The 19,030-nt window shown below is 38.0% G+C and overlaps 1 protein-coding gene across 1 annotated transcript in view; it reads left to right on the plus strand.

Annotated features, from left to right (window-relative positions):
* Window positions 1-19,030, plus strand: part of PREP (prolyl endopeptidase) — a 111,992-nt gene that overhangs the window by 29,671 nt on the left and 63,291 nt on the right. The window contains exon 7 of the mRNA XM_082480997.1: window positions 847-952. Coding sequence (XP_082337123.1) covers window positions 847-952 — 106 coding nt within the window. The remainder of the gene's footprint in view (window positions 1-846; window positions 953-19,030) is intronic.

Below are 19,030 nucleotides of genomic sequence, written 5' to 3' on the forward strand. Positions count from 1 at the left end.
GGCTTGTGGTTTTGGTGGTGGTTTGTTGTCTGTGGGTGGGGTTTTTATCCTTCTTGCCAGCAGGTTGTAGTTTTAGACTGTTTATACTGAGTTCATTCTCAGTTACTGAAATGTCAGGTTAGTGACGTACATTAGTTATTGTATGGGGTTTATGGGGCAAGGTTTTGGTACTGGGGGAGCTACAGGGATGGCTTCTGTGAGAAGAGGCTAGGGCTGTCCCCATATTGGAGACAGCCAATGCCAGCTGGCTCCAAGATGGACTGCCCAAAGCTTAGCCTATCAGCGATGCTGGTAGCACCTTTGTAATAACATATACAAAAAAGGGCAAAACCCACTCCACAGCAGGTCTGAGAGAAGAGTAAGAATATGTGACAGAAACAACTGCAGACGCACAGGTCAGTGAAGAAGGACGGGGAGGAGCCGCTCCAGGCACCAAAGCCGAGATTCCCCTGCAGCCGGTGGAGAAGACCATGGTGAAGCAGGTCATCCTCATGGTTGTTCATGGTGGAGCAGATGTCCACCCTAACTCATAAGGACACTTTTTTAGCTGGCATACTTTTGCTAATCATAAACTTTCTTTTTTTAAGTCATGGTGGAAATAAACAGATAATGCTGTTCAGTCTTGATCTCCTGAAATGTCAGGAAACTATGCTTATGTTATTTGTTGATGTAAGCAGTAAGTGTGGGTTCTTGGTGAATTATCACATTCCATACAAGTCTGTTCACTCAACTAACTGTAGCATCAATTTATTCTTTGCTAGTGGTTTAGGGACTAACTTTTCAAGTTGGATTTTTTTTTTTTTTTCCAGGGGATGAATTGTCTGATTTTTCTGTAACTTCTTACAGGTATCAGATGATGGTCGATATGTCTTGCTGTCTATCCGAGAAGGGTGCGATCCAGTGAACAGACTGTGGTACTGTGATCTACAGACAGAGTCTCAGGGTATATCAGGTGTGTGTTGTCTTGCTTTGTAAGCTTTGCGTGATTTTAAGACAATGTAAGACTTGAAATACTTCGTATTTCGGTATATATATTTAAATGTGTATTGCTTAACCTCTTTTTTTCTAATGCAGAGATTATGACAAAATATGCACTGCTTCTGCTAGCATTCCATTTTCAGTTATGTATTAGTAGATGGAAAACTCCATTCTTAGTTCTGTAGTTTGTTTAAAATGTCACATGGCAAAATTGAGATACTATAAGCACCCTTACCAGTTTATATTCCATTTCTTTCTACACCACTAGTACTTTTCCATATTTATTTTTTTTTTACATTTTAAAAATTTATGTGTCTCCCTTCAAGCGCTGATCTCCCTTTTTTGAAAGAAGCACCTGGTTTATACGTAACATTGGTTTTTTTCTCCATATAGCACTAGGAAAGGAATAAAAATCCTCTAGTATTTTAGTATTGTAACTTTGCTTTGTAGCTTTATTATTATTGCACTAGAAGTATCTATTCATATTTCAAATACATACTTATGAAATGCTCCTTGCCTTCTGGTTGGATTAGTCTTTGGGTCTTGTGTATTTGGCTATTTAGCCTCAATGGTATGTGCTGAAAGTATGGTGCTTTGATCCATACGGCTGTTGTCGATGGTTGGCAGTTAATTGTTTTACTGATCGGTGGTTTTGTATTTCCAGAATATTGGATTATTGAAATCTCTTCCTCAATATGTGCTTTGTGTAGAACACAACTTAGCCGCTCTTGATGGTTTCTGGCTTCTGTCTTTGAAAGCTTCAGAAACAGAATAAATACTGCAGTAACTCCTTGTTAAATATTGGATCTCAAGAAACTGGTTCTCTTGCCCATAGACATATATTTGAGTTTTATGAGCGTGATGAGAACTGATAGCAGCTCTGCAATATGGGGTGTATAGTTCTGTTTCTCCGTACCTTTATTACACTGCATGGTTGTGTGGTCTTCCTTTAGTTCATCAACAAGTCTTAGTACAATATTTTGAATTTTGGTGAGTTAAGTGTTAGTAATGATAGTTAACAATTCTGTACTCCTTTCTGAGGGATTATTAATTTTGTTTTGTGGGCATGTCGCTCTCTCCTTTTATAAAGGATATTTCTTAGTTACTTCTAAACTTGTCTTGGACAACTGAGTAGTTGTTTAATGTTCTCTTGAATGTAGAAAATGGCAGGCCTACTCAAAATTATTACAGATGCTTTCCATGCAGCTTTATTACAAACATAAAACTGTGTAGATAGAACTGGTTAGTACAGTGAAGCATTTTCGTAAATGATAAATTGCATTGTCATTCAAGTTGACACTTTCCAGCCAGAGGTAGAATACATAAAAAGCATAGCTCTCTTCCCATATTCACCCTCCCATTTATAGATACACTGGACAACCTTGAAGAGAATACTAGCATCAAGCCTTGAAAGACCATGGATGAGATAATGAAGCTTCTATTTTGTACTACCTGGTATAAGGTAAACCTACAGTTTAACCTTTTCCGGGCTGGGAAATGCTTCTTTTAAAAAGTATTTTCTCTGAACCAGTCTTTGACTTGCCTTCTTATTTGTTTGTTGTTGGGTGGGAGTTGTTCCATCCCTCCAAATTCTCCCTTTTTGTCTATAAAAGGAAAAATCTAGCTGTAAACATTTGCTTGCACAAATTCTCTATTTTATAAACTTTGGAACTCTCCGTATGTGTCTCACTAAGTTGCCAAATGCATTTTCAGTACAAAGACTCTTATCTTCACCCATGTCTTTCTATTTCCACGTTAATAAGCACAGGCCTAATGGTAAACACCTGGGATGTTTCCTAGAGTTGATCTTCCATGCAAAGACCCATGTAAATACCCTGAACCACTGGTCCTTCAGCTTTAGGTGGTCTGAGGCGATAAGTTGAGCAAGCAGTAATACATAGAAGCTTAATTCTTGGCTCTATCAAATCTAGACCACGAGAGGTGTAATTTCAGTTCAACTTCTAATTTTCTGGGACAGCAAGTGTAGAAGAGGTTGCTTGTGAAGTTAGGAGAAATGAATGCCAAATTTCATTATTTAAGCTACTTTAGACAAGTAAATGCACAGCTTTAGAATAATGGAGTTTAATGGTAAGTCTGTGTCTTGACCTAAGACTTGTATTTGACTGCCAATTTGTACAGACTGCTCAGTAATATCTCAAGGTATGTTCAGATGGGTTAAGATTAAGTGATGCTTAGAGAACTATGTATAACAGAAGCACATTCTGAACAAAACCATGAGATACAAAAGTACTGACTCTTGTTATGCTGTCTGTAGAATGCAGCGTTCAGTACAAGGGTCTATGTAAGTGTCAAACCATACCACTTGTTATGAAGTCTTAAGAGAATCAAGTGTCTTGGAAAAGTGTCTATTCTTTTAAAAAGTGTTACATTATCCTTCTATCTTTTAGAACCGAAAACTGTTTCTGAGTAGACCTCACACCTTGGTAACGTCTAAGATGCCATTTTCCTCCTTCAGAACTATTGAATGTTTAATCTGAGCCTTTTTACTTGACTTGTTTACAATGATCTGTTTGTTCAAAAATCCATTCTAGTGTTCAGAATACTTCATCTTAGTTTAAAAACAAAAAAAAAAATTAAAGAAAAAAGTAGGATAGCTAGTATTTTTCCAGTGTCCTAGATGGTACTTGATATAGATAAATAATTAGATTTTCAGGCATGTCTTTTTTTCTTCCCTACTTGCTCTTTTAATTCAGGTTGTCTAAGAATACAAAGTTCTTTAGAAATTTTTCTTTTTATGCTTTAAGTCTTTCAAGTCTCAAACTTCTTTAGACTCATTCAGAGGGCGTCAAACACAAAAGGTAATGAGGCTTTTTCAAAAGATAACAGCCAGTAATATTTTACATAGCATCCATTACTTACACCACGTATTTCTTTGTGAGGGAGTAATAGCAACTGCTAAGCAAAATTTAATGGATGAGATACTAATTCTTACAAAGTTTGTGGCAAAAGCTTAATTATAGAATGACACGCTTCAGCAGATTTTTTTAAAGCTGCCTTGTATCATATATTGTTTATAAAATAACATTTCAACCATGTAATCATGACTTCTCTTTTTTTTAAAATACTTTCTGTCAGAAGGTAAACATACCACTGCATAGTTTGAAATGCTATGTGTAAACCCATGAGTTAAGGAATTTTCTGTTACGTAGAATTGCACAGAAATGCAAAGAACTGATTCTCATCTGTGACTTATTACCTGAAAAACCTATTTCAAAATGTCATGGTAACTAACTTAGGGGCACCTTTCTTGTTTTTTGATTCCTAGTAGTGCATTCTTTTCCTTTGACAGGAGGAAATAAAGTTTCTTAGTTGTTTAAGCTATTTTCAGTTAAAAAAACATGTTCTCATAGTCAAGATACACAACCACTGAGTGTGAATTTCATTTCTGTCAGAGGTACTGAGGCCTTATCAAGTTAACTGTAGTTCTGTTACTGTTTCTTAGAGATGACGGTTGCAATGATAAAGGCTGCTTATTTGCCCACTTGCTAACAAATGGCTGTGAAGAAGTAATGAAGTTCAGTGTTGCAACCTCAGTACTGACTGCCAAAATACCAGGTGGTTGTCTGCAGGAAGACTGCAGGGATGTTTGTGAAATGCAGTTCCTTGTGCTTATAGATCAGTAGTTGATTCCCAAGATAGAGAAACTTATATTTTTACTGGGAGATAAATATTGATGTTAAATGATTTAAGAAAAGTAATGTGGGATAATTTGATTTTTAAAAAATTAGTGCAATTACTTGTCTACGTCTGTGGATATTTTGGTTGCTCAAAAGCAAAGAAAATGAGTTCTAAACTAAAATAAATGCTGTTATTAACACTTTCTGCTTCTGAAAAAGCAGAAAGAACTCCTTAGAGATGGGAGGTGCGAAAGTGTGTGTCTCTCATGTTAGGAACTATAATAGCCAAAAACTAGAAGAGGAGGAGAAAGTCTCCTTTATCTGTAAATTAGATGTAAATTTGTAGAGGAAGGGCTGAAAATAGCAGGGTATGTAGAAAGAGTGTGTGTGTACGTGTTCCCTAAAAAAAATTTCTCTTCTTTTGTACCTGTGGCAAAGTTGAAGTAGAAAACTCTGCATAATGTCTCTTTCAGTGGAAAGGATGTCAGGACAAGATAACAAAATATAACCAAAAAAATGCATCAGAACTAGGTCCAAGTGTGTTCTGATCTACTATATTGAAAAATTGGTGGTCTATTTCTTACCTAAGATGCATCAGATCTTTTAATTACTGAATCTTTTTGCAGTATTGATAGTAACATCTATGTTAGTTCCTTCAGACTGATGTTAGTCATTTGTGTTTTCAATAATTTCTTGCCTGTTTATTATGGTGAGGCATGTTTCACAGCTTTAAAGTTGACTTCTTCAGTGTCATACTTCAGTATTTAACTGTTACTGTACTGATGATCATAATTTCTAGACAGAGTTAATGTGGCAGTAATAGTTGTTTGTTTGGTTTTTTTTTTTTTTAACTTTGGTTGTCTTAAGACTCAATCCACAAGATTAAAACTTGCTTTAGAGGTACTGAATAAATATTTCGGAGAGTTCAAGATCCAGGTCTCCTGAAGCCTTAAATGAGTCAATAGGAATGTGACCAATTGAAAAATATAGTTTCTGGAAAACAATCCAGCCTCACCCAAAAAGAAGCACTAAGTTGCTCTATTCAGTGAAGGCTGTGCAAAGATATTTCTCTTAGCAGTAACTCCATTCCCTGAATGAGAAATTTTTTCCTTCTCCTGAGCCTGAATAATTAGTAATTCTGTAGGACAGCATCTTAAATTGATTTTTATCCAGATTGAGTTTGATTAGTTACGAGATGTCTTCATTGCATAGCGTATACAGTGGTAGAATTTATTAACATTTGTTATTTCATACGTTAGTAGTCTGGTTCATTAAAATAGTGAATAAACAGTAATTATACTCTCTTCCAAAGCTGGACCCAAATGATCTGCTTTTTCAGGATTTAGTGTGTTTTGAAAGTTCATAATTATAATTTGATCTTGTCCAATCCCAAAGTGTCTTCGTTCTTGTTTTATAGAAAATGAAAATACAAGCTGAAAATACCACGTGTGAGGGAGCATTGAGAGAACAGAAGAAAATACATTTGGCCTCTTCAAAGAATAGTGTGGCTACATTTTCATAGTATGCCTCTTAATCATTAGTGATCTCCAAAACTGACAAAAATCCAATTTCCAGGGCAGTTGGGTTCCAATTATTGTAATAACACTATTAAATGCAGTTAATAAACAGATTATCTTGATAAAGTCGTACAAACAAGCAGCATAATTAATTATCACTATCCTCACAGGTTAAAAAATGAACTGAAGGCAGCAAAGAGGCAGCTCCTATCTTACATCAGTGTATTATCTGTACCTATTGTATTTCCTGAAAAGGAGGAAATGAGTCTGAAATACTTAGCACCCTCTGCGAAGGTCCCAGTCAACATACCTTCTACTGCCTTTTGCTGTTGCTGAAACGGAGACCTGGCGCAGAATTCACAACCAAAAGTGGGGAAGCAATGTAGCCATAGTTTATATTTGTGTTCTTCTCAGTACCATCCTCCTGCTGGAAGTCCCAGGCCCTTCAGATCTTCTGGCTCATCAAAGCATGTGTTCAGGCTTCCCTCTGCTCCATCGTAGGGATAGGGTTTGCTGCCTGTGTAACTGAGGCTCTATGTCTATACAATACCAGGTCAGCCACAGCATGTACTCTGACACTGGAGCCAAGAGGTACGTGCCAGCTCAGACAAACTCCTCCTGTTTGTTCCCCGTGTTGTGTGCATCAGTGTAGAGGCAGTTCAGGCAGGCACCCGAGCATGCTGATTTCCCAGTACAGTTTTGAGAGCTTTCTCCATGAGGCTGTTCTGCAGGCATGTCCCTTTTTACATGCCTACACTTGGAGAGATTCCACTTCAGCTCTCTTCTGTCAATTGCTGCGTCCCTTGTGTTCCTATCACCCAGGCCCTTGGCTCACCTACTCCATACTTACTTCTTTGTTGAAGAATCTCTTTCTCCTCTGTCGTTTCTAGTTTAAAGCTCTGCTTACTAGGTTGGTCAGCCTACGATGATTCTTTTGCCTTACTTAGGTGAATAACAGTACAGTGGTAGTACAGGACGAGATAACCTAGAATAGCTGCTGAATCATTGGTTTCTCTAATGGATGCGTATGAATGCATGTCTTCTGTTCCTTATTTGCCGTCTGTTTTCTGTGGAAATAGGAGATGCTTAATCCCACTTTCCTTTTTGAACCACTGGCTCCCAAATTCAATCAGTTGTGATGGAAAAGTAGGAGTCCCAGTAGTGCAACCTTCACAAGAATGCATGGGGGGTCAAGTGGCTAGGGAGAGGTGAGAACCTGTTAAGTGAGAGCTGTGGCATAACCTTGATCTTGTGAAGGCTTCAGAAGAAATTCTTAGACTTAAGACACTTTCAGTCAAGGTTCTTCCCCCTGGGGATTATCAGAGACGTGAAAGTCAATGGAAGTTTGTCCTTCAACTGTGACATTCATAACAGCTCTCTTATGTGTGAATTCTCTGATAAGATGACACTCTGCTTATGCTGAATCTTAATATAAATTGAGTTAAAATGTCAACCTACTTGATACGAGTCTGTATACCACGTTCCATTAGTTCCATTGTTCAGAGACTTTAAGTGTCTCTTCATTGCGTACAAGATCCTGTTTATGCTTTGTAGTCTTTTAAGAGGCACCCTTCCTGTGCATTTGTTTACTGAGATTGTTATAGCGTTCAGCAGGGCTTTGTCATTGTAGGGGATTGCAGTGACCTGAGATGGCATTAACTGAGATCTGGGTTGGGTATGTAATAACAAGGTTAAGTTGCTCTACGCCACATGTTCAGTAAGCTCATTTGACAGGTAGTAACATTGACTGCTGTAAGATCCAAAGTGTGGATGAGACAGTTAATGAATTTACTTACATTAGGCTGTACTGCAGGAATTTGGTCACTGCCAAATTCTGTGTTTGGAGGTAAAGTGAGAATCACTTCCAGACCCTAGATGCGTTAGATGTGGAACACAAGTAGCCCTCGGACAGGTTTGGACCTCTGTGCTGATGGCAAAGGGTGCCCATGGCTGTTAGCTGACGTGCTTCTAAAAATAAAGGGAGGGAAAGAAAAGGGAAAGACCACAAAACTGAAAGCCACTTTGAAAAATTACAACAGGAATATTCCTCCCATGGCATTTGAAAAAAGTACAAAGCTGAGGTGAGAGAGAAAACGATCTGATTAAGACACAGATGTTCATGAAAGAAGATCTCAAAAGAGAGCTCGTTGCAGAAATATTTAAGTGAGTATTAGTTATTTCAGAAATTGTACTGACAGGCAAAGAGGGAATGAGGGGAAATTAAAAAAAAAAAATGGAAGAAAATGTTAGGATATTATAGGTAGGTTAGGTTCTAGCAGATAACACAGCTGATACAGATGCTTCTTGTATGTTTTAAGGACAGAGTGCTTTGACAGTGAAACTCATATTTAGTGACTTTAAAGAGATTAGAAAGAGGAGAGGCTCCGATTTCAGTCAAAATGCCTTTACATCCTGGAGATGCTCGCTGAGGCAAGACATGTACAAATAGTCTGAATTTGCAACAGAAAGCAGAAGTGATGACCATTGTATTTTTTTTTTTTTTTGGCACCATGTTAAAGTGATATTGACTAAGCTAGTTACTTGATTATTGAATTCGATTAACCAAAAGAAAGCTTCTGTCAAATATGCCAGAGACAGGACTGTGGTTGTGTAATGAGGAGAGAATAAATAACAGAGCTGGTAATTAAAGGAAAGGACCTCATATACGGAATATGCCTCAAATTTGAAGGAATTGAAGTGGCACGACTGGTTTTCTGGTACTGTAAATGGTCTTGTAGTAATTCTGTACACATTTGTCTTCTCCATCCCACGCCGCTCCCCCCCCCCCCCCGGACCTTTTTTTCCTCTCCTTCTGTAATAGACCCTTGTTAGCCCTGTTCCTTATGATACTTCTAATGTTTGGACATGTCCTTTAAAATCTAATAGAGGGTGATTGTAGGACTGTCCTTTATCCTGTTAAATTTCTTTGAGATACATCAGAATTTAAATACCGCTCGAGCAGCGGGTAAAAACAAGTGCGTGTGCGTATACTTAAGGGCTGAAGCCACACTATCACTGTAGAAGCTCACGTGCTCTATGTTCTGAGTGTGGTGCTCTACAGCAGCATCCTGGATGTAGCAGGAAAGCTGACAGATGAATAGGCACACCTGACTTCTCTTGTCTAGCCAGGGCAAAACAAAAGCTAGGGCTTCCCTTAACTACAAAGGGATCAAGGTACTAAGCTACTTATATCCCAGGCATTTTAAGGCATGTTACGTGTTGCTAGCTATTCTCGTACTGAATAGTAATGTTCTGGTTTCTAGGTTGAGGCCCTTGTAGCCTTGCAGCCTAAACCACGACATAAGTGAAAGACATTTGTGTTGTCGTGAAACAATTGATAGTTTGGGTCCCTTTGATGATATGCTGTACAGCTTATTTAGAAATAGTAATTGTCTTATCGGTTTTCCCATTTTAAGAAGGCCTTAAGAAAAAACTTGGAAAATTCCCTGCAATATGGCAATATTACACTGGATATAATTAGAGGTTGGGACGTGGCAGATTTTATATCAGCATATACAACTTTGTCTTCTCTGTCATGTGTAGAGATTATGGTACAGGTTTTCATGATTATATTAATCTTTGGGGGCTTGTTTTAGCTGAACTAGTCCAATTAGCACACAGATGGGCATATAGGAGGGGTTTATACTCTTGTGGAATATTTCAAGTCTTGTATCAACAAATTTCCTGTAGTTCTGAATTTATTTATATTGTAAAGTCATAGTTTAGAAACTTACATTGCAGTTTCTTGCTGCAGTAGAGTAAATATGCTGTACTTAGGGAGGGTTGTTAGAATTAAAGTTGGCTAGCTCATTTGTGGGATTTGTTTCTAACTGAGTGTATATTAGAAATGTGGTAGAATATTTTTTTTACCTATATGTTGAGAGATCTGCTTGCTCAGAGTGAAGTCTTGTTTTGTTGATCTGAAAGACAAAAATAATAATTTTCTCTCAAATGACACAGTATCTGGTTGAATTATTCTGCTGAAATTTGCAGGATAGAGTGGAGAAGTGGGGTAGAGAGGGATCCATCTTGGGAAAAGAGAGAAGAAACAGGAATGCAAAATGAAACAGTATGGTTTCCTGTGTGGAAATGAAAAACACTTATCAAATATCTGCCTGACAGAACTCAGAAGATAGCTGTGAATTCAGGGATGAGTCAGCTACGGTGGGAATTATTGAGCAACACAGTATAGCCATAACAGGCTTGGCAGAGTTCAGATACGTCTTTCCCCAGCAGATGAAAGGAAGTCTTCCTTTTTTACTTTTATTTACATGTAGCTTGTTTTTATATCAAGAAAAAGATTTCCTTTTTATTTTCAAATTAATTTAATTATTTTCTGGCTGCTTTGAAAAGATTAATTTAACAGGATAAGCGTATCCAATTGAAAAAACGAAACTGTAAAATCTTTTGCCTCCTTAAATTGTGACCTTTTTCCAAGTTTAAGTTCAATTACATGCCTATGTTGTTTTTATTGGATATCTAGACAATACAAATAAATAAGTAAATCTGCAGCTTTTTCATCTTAGAGGCTGAAAGGGAAGATCCAAATTGTCCCACAAGAATCAACAAGAACTGGAACAGAGTGAAATAAAAAGTTCACCCCTTTTTGTTAACAATCTATAAGTAGTAGGAACAATGCCTTGCTTTCCAAAGCAGCAGAATAATACTGTAGCTGTTCCTCTGTCTCTCATCCCAGATGGAGTTGGGCTTTTTTTGTGGTTCCTTTAAGCTTTTCTTTACCTCACTAGTCTTGTTTTCTGGCTAAAAGTCTGGTAGGTGTGATGCTAAATCTAAATACCTTGTTGTTTTGAGGTGCCTGGCTTAGGTTTTAGCTTACTTACCTTTAGTTATCTTTGTTGTTTTAAATAATTTCAATTTTTTCACTGAATGTGATGCTTCCATTTACAAGAATGGAAGTCATCTTCAGTCATTGTGCTAGTGAAGAAGGATTACTGTACTGGGCCTTACAAATAAGGAACCTAATGCATATTTCCATGTTTTGTCCCATACTGGATAGATGTGTAACATGATTTGGACGTTACAACACAGAAATATTTCAATATTTATCTTTCAGATTCTTTGCTACCCCATGGAACCTGTAGTCCTGAGCTACATTTCCATTCTATACAATTCAAACAGAGACGGGGACCACAGAAAAGAATGCATGATAACCTGCCTACTGAGCTTCTGAAATTAGGAAACAGGCAGTGTTGAAGTAAAAGGGACAAGGTTAAAACTACATGGGATATAGACACTCCATGTTAAATAGGTAGCTCCCTCTCTGAGGTATCACAAAATAGGCATGGAGGTGGTGTTTTTCCTGTGCTGTCGTAGTGTGGAGAACACACATACTGTCTGTGCTTTGATTGTGGATGTTGTCTCTTGGGATGAGACTCTATTCACTCCATACTTGGCCTTCAGCTGAGCTTCTTAGCTTAGTTATGATACATTTTCATATATTTTTGATCAACGAGAATCTAAAAAGTCACATTTTAAGTACTCGGGGAAAACATGTTCCTTGTGGAAATCATCTGTTGGGATCTCTGTCACTTGTGTGCAGTATTCAGTACAGTATTCTAGGTGTCAACGAATCCAAAGTAAATTGCTTTGATGTAGAGGGAACCTCTGGCTTAACTTTCTCACAAGTTATCTTGTTGTGAAATGTGGCTTGCCCAGTATTTGCCACTTCATCATCACTTTTGTAATCTTAACCTAATGCATTTCATTAATTTCCTGCACAGCATGATTTCTGGCTTCTCTTTGTGTGTACTCCCTCTAAATTATAAGTGAGGAGATAATGATATCGTTAAAGACTCTGTGCAAGCATGACATTTTATTAGTTCTGGTGTACTGAGGGCAGTTGTATCTTGTGCATTCATTGATTCTTGATATGTTTCAGTGGCTGTGGACCAGTGGAAGTTAACTTGCCCTGTGTTGGGCAGGAAGTGATCTTGACTCTGAGTGGAGATCACATCTAATAAGTAGGGGTAGACTATTTCTAAATGCTCAGAAATTTAAAGGATTGGACTTGCTTATTTCTACACTTGAAACCTCAGGTCAGATAGCCCTTCCCCCTTTACTATATGTGATTATTCATGACGTTTTGTCAACAGCCATAGGTTAATTGAATTTGCAGTGCAATCTTCTGTAATAATCCTTGTCAATTTGTTTTCCTCAGAAGATAATCTACACAGCAGTGTTTATGTTTCTTTCCACGAACATTACAGGAAGCATCTGAGCATCTTTTCTGCTTCCCAGGTTAACTAAAATCATCCTCGTGCTGCCCTTCCCCCTTTCACAATCTTTATACTGTGTATACAGACTGAGCCATTTTCCTCTTCAAATATTCAGGTTGTTTGCTAGGTTTTAAGTGGCCGTTGTGAGCTATTTGTGCCAAGAATGCTCATTTTTAGAATAGAAAATCACTGTGATAAGTAACTTATGACAAATGCGTAGCTATTTTTTTTGAGAATTTTAAATTAGTCTGAAAAGATAAGAGATTTGGGGGATGTTGTTTCCCCTACTACCACATGCGTCTTGTGACTCCCACCAGGTTAAGCCAGTTTGTGGCTTAATTTTTACCACAAAACAGGTTTACCAGTTGGAATTTTATGTTTACCACTAACTTAACCAAATACACTTTTAAAAAAAAAAAAAAGCTTTCATTATTTCGTATAGTGGCAAGACAATACTGGGAGAAGGCAGCCTGACTGTTCTTTAAGCTTTTGAGGGTACTCCCATGCTATACTCTGCTTCAAGTAGCTGTGGATATGGGGGCTCTTTAGTTGCTTATGGGATGGCATTTAGAAAGATTAGGGAAAATTAAAATTATGGGATTCTTGTCAGGATTTCTCCAGTCTTTGTCTGCTACTGAACCAACTAATACAGTTTAATTTTGCTTTAAGAAATTTCAGTAGCAGAGGTGTAACAGTTGTACATTGTGTCAGGAAGGAGAGCACTGTGTGTTCACGTCCAGAAGGTTATGCCTCATTCAAGATTCCAGATTTCCCTGCTTAGCTTGCCAAACTGCAAGTAGGATTTTCAAGCCTTGACTTTTATAACAAACATTTTAAAGTGACCTAATGCTAAGTATTTATTTAAAAAATGAACACACATATTTTCCTAGTAGCTGAGTATTGTAAGGCACAATTCTTTAGTAACTATTTTATCAAACTTGTCTTCCAGAATGCAGACAGCACTCAAGTTTGTTTGTATGTTGAACTAATCAAACAAGAAACATTCTCTTATTAATCACTTTGCTTAACTGTTGTTCTTGGTATGCCTGAAAGTGCCTCATATTAGCGAAACACCTGGATAAACAGTAATCAAGCAGTTATATGTTAGCAAACCATGTTGTACACCTTACCAAAAAAAAACCAAAACAAACCAAAAAAAAAAAACCCAAGCAAACAAAAAATAACCCCAAACCACACAAAAAAAAACCCACAGCAGTGCTTTTTTCTGTAGCATGTCTCTTACTGTTTCTGTGCCTGGTAATAATTTAATTTTTCCCCTTTCTTGAGAAATGAGATTGTTTCTTTTTGATTGGATTGTCAGCCTTGACTATTTATTCTTTTGAACATGTCATTTGGTGCAGGGAAGAGGGGATTTAGCACAAATCCGTTGGTGTGCAACAAAAAATAAATGAAAGCTCTGTAATCAGCCTTGGCTATGAACTTAAACCAACACGACATGGCCAATTGGTCTCGTTGTTAAGTTGTTCTTAATACTGACCTTTTTCTTTATTTTGTATTATGGTAGCAGCTAGGAAGCATAATTTAAAAAAAAAAAAAAACACACACAAAAAAAAAAAAACAAACACAAAAAAAACCCCAAACAATCTTTTTTTGAGCACCATATTTGAGTCACTGACTTGGAGCTCTGGGCAGAGCCCCACTTCCCTCTTCCTGGGGAAGCTGAAGCATGAGAACAGAGGGGGAAAAGGAGGGATATAAGGCAGCATGGAGAGCAGAAGAGGTAGCTGCTGTTATAACCTCTGGGCACATGGAAACTGTGAAAGACTGCTGTAATTTCTGGAATGGAAAAAATTGAGAATGATGGCTCATTGGAAGGCACAGCCTGGGTTGTTGGATTGGAAAGGATTGCACTGGTTGGAAGCTAAACACAGATTTGTATAGATTGGAAGTACAAGACGTTTGGGGAGAGAGGACAGTGGTAGGGGCTCTTATGCTTGGGTACTGGGCTGCTTGGAGATTGGCAGTTTGTGTCTGGTAGGAACAGTGAGAGGTGGCAGGAGGACATGTATACAGGAAGAGGAGCTAGTATAAAGTATTTGAGAACCACTGGCTTGTAAAGAAGCAGTAAAAACTGAGAAAAAACTGAAGTTCACAGCTTGCTGGTTGCTTAGTCATTGTCAGCTGGAACTGCTTTGTACTAGACTGGCAGAGACAGGTTGCAAGAAGGAATTTAAGAGTGGGGTTATCAGCCATAAGATTTTTTATTTTGTTCCTTTGTTTAGAAGGATGTTCTTTTTTTCCTCACACTGAAGAAAGCATGTATGTGGCTTGAGGGCAGGTGGAAAAACAAAGGTGATGTTTGTCCGCTTCCTGTTGAAAATAGGATTATCTGGGCTCCTGTATTTTAGTTTAGTCTTGCGATTTATAAGACTCTCTCTAATAAAAAAAAAAAAAAGCAACGAAGAGTGCTATATACAGTAACATCAAAGGGATGAGTCAGTATGTGCTGTGTAGCCTGAAAAAGTGGATCAAAACCTTTGTAATGAAAATGAACAAGAGAAAAAGGATAATGAGGAGACAGTAGACATCAGCTAGAAAGTGGAATGTGGTGGGAGGGAGAGTAGTCTTCTTTTTTTGAAAGACTTTCCTGTGATTGAAGTAACTTTAATTTAAAAGCAAAACGAAAAAAACCCTTTCAAATAGCAATATTGAAACAAGGCCATTATGTCCTAGTTCCTTAACAAATAGGGAGGAGAAAATCAGTTGCATCTTGGAAAATATGTGGAAGCCTCAACAATGGAGTGTTCACTTTAAGAAAACAGTTTCTTATCCCTTAAATGGCAATTCCAAAGAGTTTTGCTTTCAAAGTAATTTTTTTTTTAATTTTTAAAAAAAATTTTAATAAAATTAAATAGCTTGCTATTAATTTGATCAAGGAGGTCTTCATGATGCTGCTGTCTGGCTGGACATTACATTTTTATAAGTAGTATTCACAATAAAGTTATTTTTTAGACTATGTATTTGTGCTTTGTGTATATTAGGGATAGTGTGGCATGAAAGAGGGATTACTTTTGGTTCCTGTTTTTCTGTTGCTGTGTTCTGCTGCATGGGGACATAAGCTATAACTCTCTCAAAACACAGCATATATATTCTCTTCTCCTGTCTTTTGAATGATCATCCAAATGGAAGTAAAATAGAAGCCTTGAAGTTGATAGAGAAATTTCTGCTCATAAAAGTGCTTTATTTCTTTTTTCTGGGCTAATCTTTGATATATCTTGACCTGTCTGAACTTTTTAACTCAAAGGAATAAATATTGCCTCCTTCCACTTATTTATTTTTTAAATTGCAAATACATCAACTTTCCATGATCATTGAGTAGCCATCATCCATCATCTTCAGGATGAGTGGTACTGAGAGCTTTCTCAGCATAAACACAACATAAGTTGTATTCCTTTCAGGGACATCTTAATATCTCCTCCCTAGTATTCCCTCCCTCAGACATTCATAAGTGAAGTCAGGTCCCAAGAGATTAAGAGATCTTACTTTCAAAGAGAGTCTAAATTTTTGAAAAATCTCTCTTGCCTGTGGAGACCAGAGTGACACTTAATTAAATATTTGTGGCTGTGAAGAAGAAAAAGGAAAAAAAAAAAAAACAACTGAGTTCTTTTGCGTAGCTGTCTGGCTGAGAGCGAGAGCTTGAGAGCAACCTAAGTATTGCATGATTCAAAAAGAAATTAGATTCTGATGTGGAAGTAGATGTCTGAGTAAAGGGCTGTGCTCTGCCATTCATTTCACAGGATACGTTAATAAACGTACCACTGGGGCCCTGAAACAGTCTCTTCCAGTTTGAAGCACACTGTGTACCATGAGATTATCTGTCTTCTGTTGAATATAAAAATTATTGTGGATTAGTACTGTGACAAACTTCAGAGTAAATGCCCAGTTTTCAAAATCATCTCTTGTAGGGGATACTTGAAATTTGGAAGCCTATGAGTGTATGGATTTTCAGGGTCTGAAGAGTCTCTTAAATAAAAGTCTGATGGGTCTAACTTGCTTTAGTGAACCAATATTCAGCAATGAAAGCATGCTTCTGTGTGAAAACTCAGATACTTTTTATATGGTGACTGTACCCTCAACCATGCAACCTTGTGCAGTTAAGCTGATAACTGGTGTGAGTAGCAGTGGTGAAAATTAAAATATTAACCTTCATCTGCCTGTCAACATAGTTGTTACTTTTGCAGGTTACAAACTTCTGTCAGTCAGCATATTCACCTCTACCACCTGGTTTGTTTGGTTTTGTTAGTATTCTGGGATACCAGAAAAGAATGATGACTATATAAACTGTTGTCATCCTAAACACCTTGCAGTTCCTGTCCTCATAGGTCTCTTCTCTGGTGACAAATGATGTGAAATTTTATAGTAGGGATAAAACTTTTCATATTAGTTTAAAAAAGAAATTCATCTTTCTTTGGTATCCACAGTAACAAGTGCAGAAATTCTGAGGTTAAAAAAAAAAGTTTTTGACATTGGAAATACTAGAAATAGCACTGTGTTTTTTCCTTAAATACTTTTTTTGTGTGTGTGTCCAACTGCATGGTGTTACTGCATTAGCTAATCATTAGACTAACTGATTCTTCACTTCACAAATACAGAGAATAAAACGTAGTGAGGAATAGCTAGTTATTTACACACAAGCATGATCTATCAGTCTCTTATGTTTTGCAGTTGGGTTGGTTGTGGGTTTTTTTATTTGTTCTGTTCGCTTGTTTTTTAAGAAAGCTGCTGGTGGAGCAAAGTCAGAGGTCTCAGGAGGAATAATGTCTATAGAACAGGGTATTTGACTCATAATTTCAGAGTATTTCTGAAGAAAAGCCTTCAGCAGTTGGAAGGTACAAAGTAAGTGAAGATGCACAGTTGATGCAGCTGCTGACAGAGGAAGTAGGAAGCAAGAGATTAACATCAGTGCAGTGGCTCGAGGTTTATAGGTGAAGTAAAACTATTTCAGTTGGAGATACTCCAGCTGGTAGAAATCTCCTAAGAACTGAGGGGTCTCTCATTTCCCATAGGACGGTGCTGTACACCACTATTTGAAAGCTGTGTAGTGTAGCTATCCTAAAGCAAACTCAAATTGTTCTAATATACTCTGAAAGATGACAGCAGCCTAATACTGGATTCTTCGTTATATCTAAATATCCAGCTGTCATCAGTGTGAGAGGATGCTCTCTGATATGATGAGAAATATGATGACAATATATTCAATAAGTACTCGTAGTGAATTATGGCCATGTGACATGCAGGAGTTGAATATTGCCTGTTACAGTTATAGGGTAAATCCAAGAAAAGAGAGGAGAAAATATAAACTGGAGAATACTAAAAGGAGATATAACTACTAGAGAAAATTTTAATTGCATCATGAGATTTAGGTTGGAGTCTTTTCCCCTGTGATGAAAGGCTTTATGTATCCTGTGATTAAGGTTTGCAAAGGTGGAATAGAGGTTGCCAGTTACCTCTAGCAAGTGAAGCATTTTCAGTTAGTGATTGACAGTCCAAGAGCTTTGGCTGGAACTCAGGGAAAAAAAAAAAAAAAAAGGAGAGTTTATGACCTTTGGAGGAATGGACAGGCAACTTAGGAGGACTACACAGGTGCCGTGAGGTTATGCAGGGAGAAAATTAGAAGGGCCAAAGCCCAAATAGAACTTAATGTGGCTACTGCCATAAAAAGACAATAAAAATGTTTCTATAAATACATTAGCAACAAAAGGAGGGCTGAGGAGATTCTCCATCCTTTACTGGATGTGGAGGGAAACAGTGACAAAGGATAAGGAAGAGGCTCAGGTACTTAATGCCTTCTTTGCTTCAGTCCTTAATAGTAAGGCCAGTTCTTCTCTGGGTACCTGCCCCCTGAGCTGAAAGACAGGTACAGGGAGCAGAATGAACCCCCCATAATCCAAGGGGAAATGGTTAGTGACCTGCTACATCACTTAGACACACAAGTCTATGGTGCGAGATGGGATCCACCCAAGGGTACTGAGGGAGCTGGCAGAAGTGCTCACCAAGCCACTTTCCATCATTTATCAGCAGTCCTGGCTAACCGGGAAGGTCCAAGTTGACTGGAAGTTAGCAAATGTGACACCCATCTACAAGAAGGGCCAGAAGGAGGATCCGAGCAACTACAGGCCTGTCAGTCTGACCTCGGTGCCTGGGAAGGTTACGGAGAGATCATCTTGAGTGCCATCATATGGCACATGCAGAACAACCAGGGGATCAGGCCCAGTCAGTATGGGTTTATTAAAGGCAGATTCTGCTTGACTAACCTGATCTTCTGTGACAAGGTGACCCGCTTAGTGGATGAGGGAAAGGCTGCAGATGTTGTCTACCTAGACTTCAGTAAATCCTTTAACACTGTTTCCCGCAGCATTCTCCTGGAGAAACTGACTGCTTATGACCTGGATGAGTGCAATCTGCTGGGTAAAAAACTGGCTGGATGGGTGAGCCCAAAGAGTTGAGGGGAGGGGAGACCTTATCGCTCTCTACAGCTACCTGAAAGAAGGGTGTAGCGAGGTGGGTGTCGATCTCTTCTCCCAAGTAACAAGTGATAGGACAAACGGCAATGGCCTCAAGTTGCACCAGGGGAGGTATAGACCCGATATTATGAAAAATTTCTTCACCAAAAGTGTTGTCAAGCATTAGACCAGGCTGC

This window comes from Vanellus vanellus (assembly GCF_965231255.1).
Source record: "Vanellus vanellus genome assembly, chromosome: 3".
Classification (NCBI taxonomy): Eukaryota; Metazoa; Chordata; class Aves; order Charadriiformes; family Charadriidae; genus Vanellus; species Vanellus vanellus.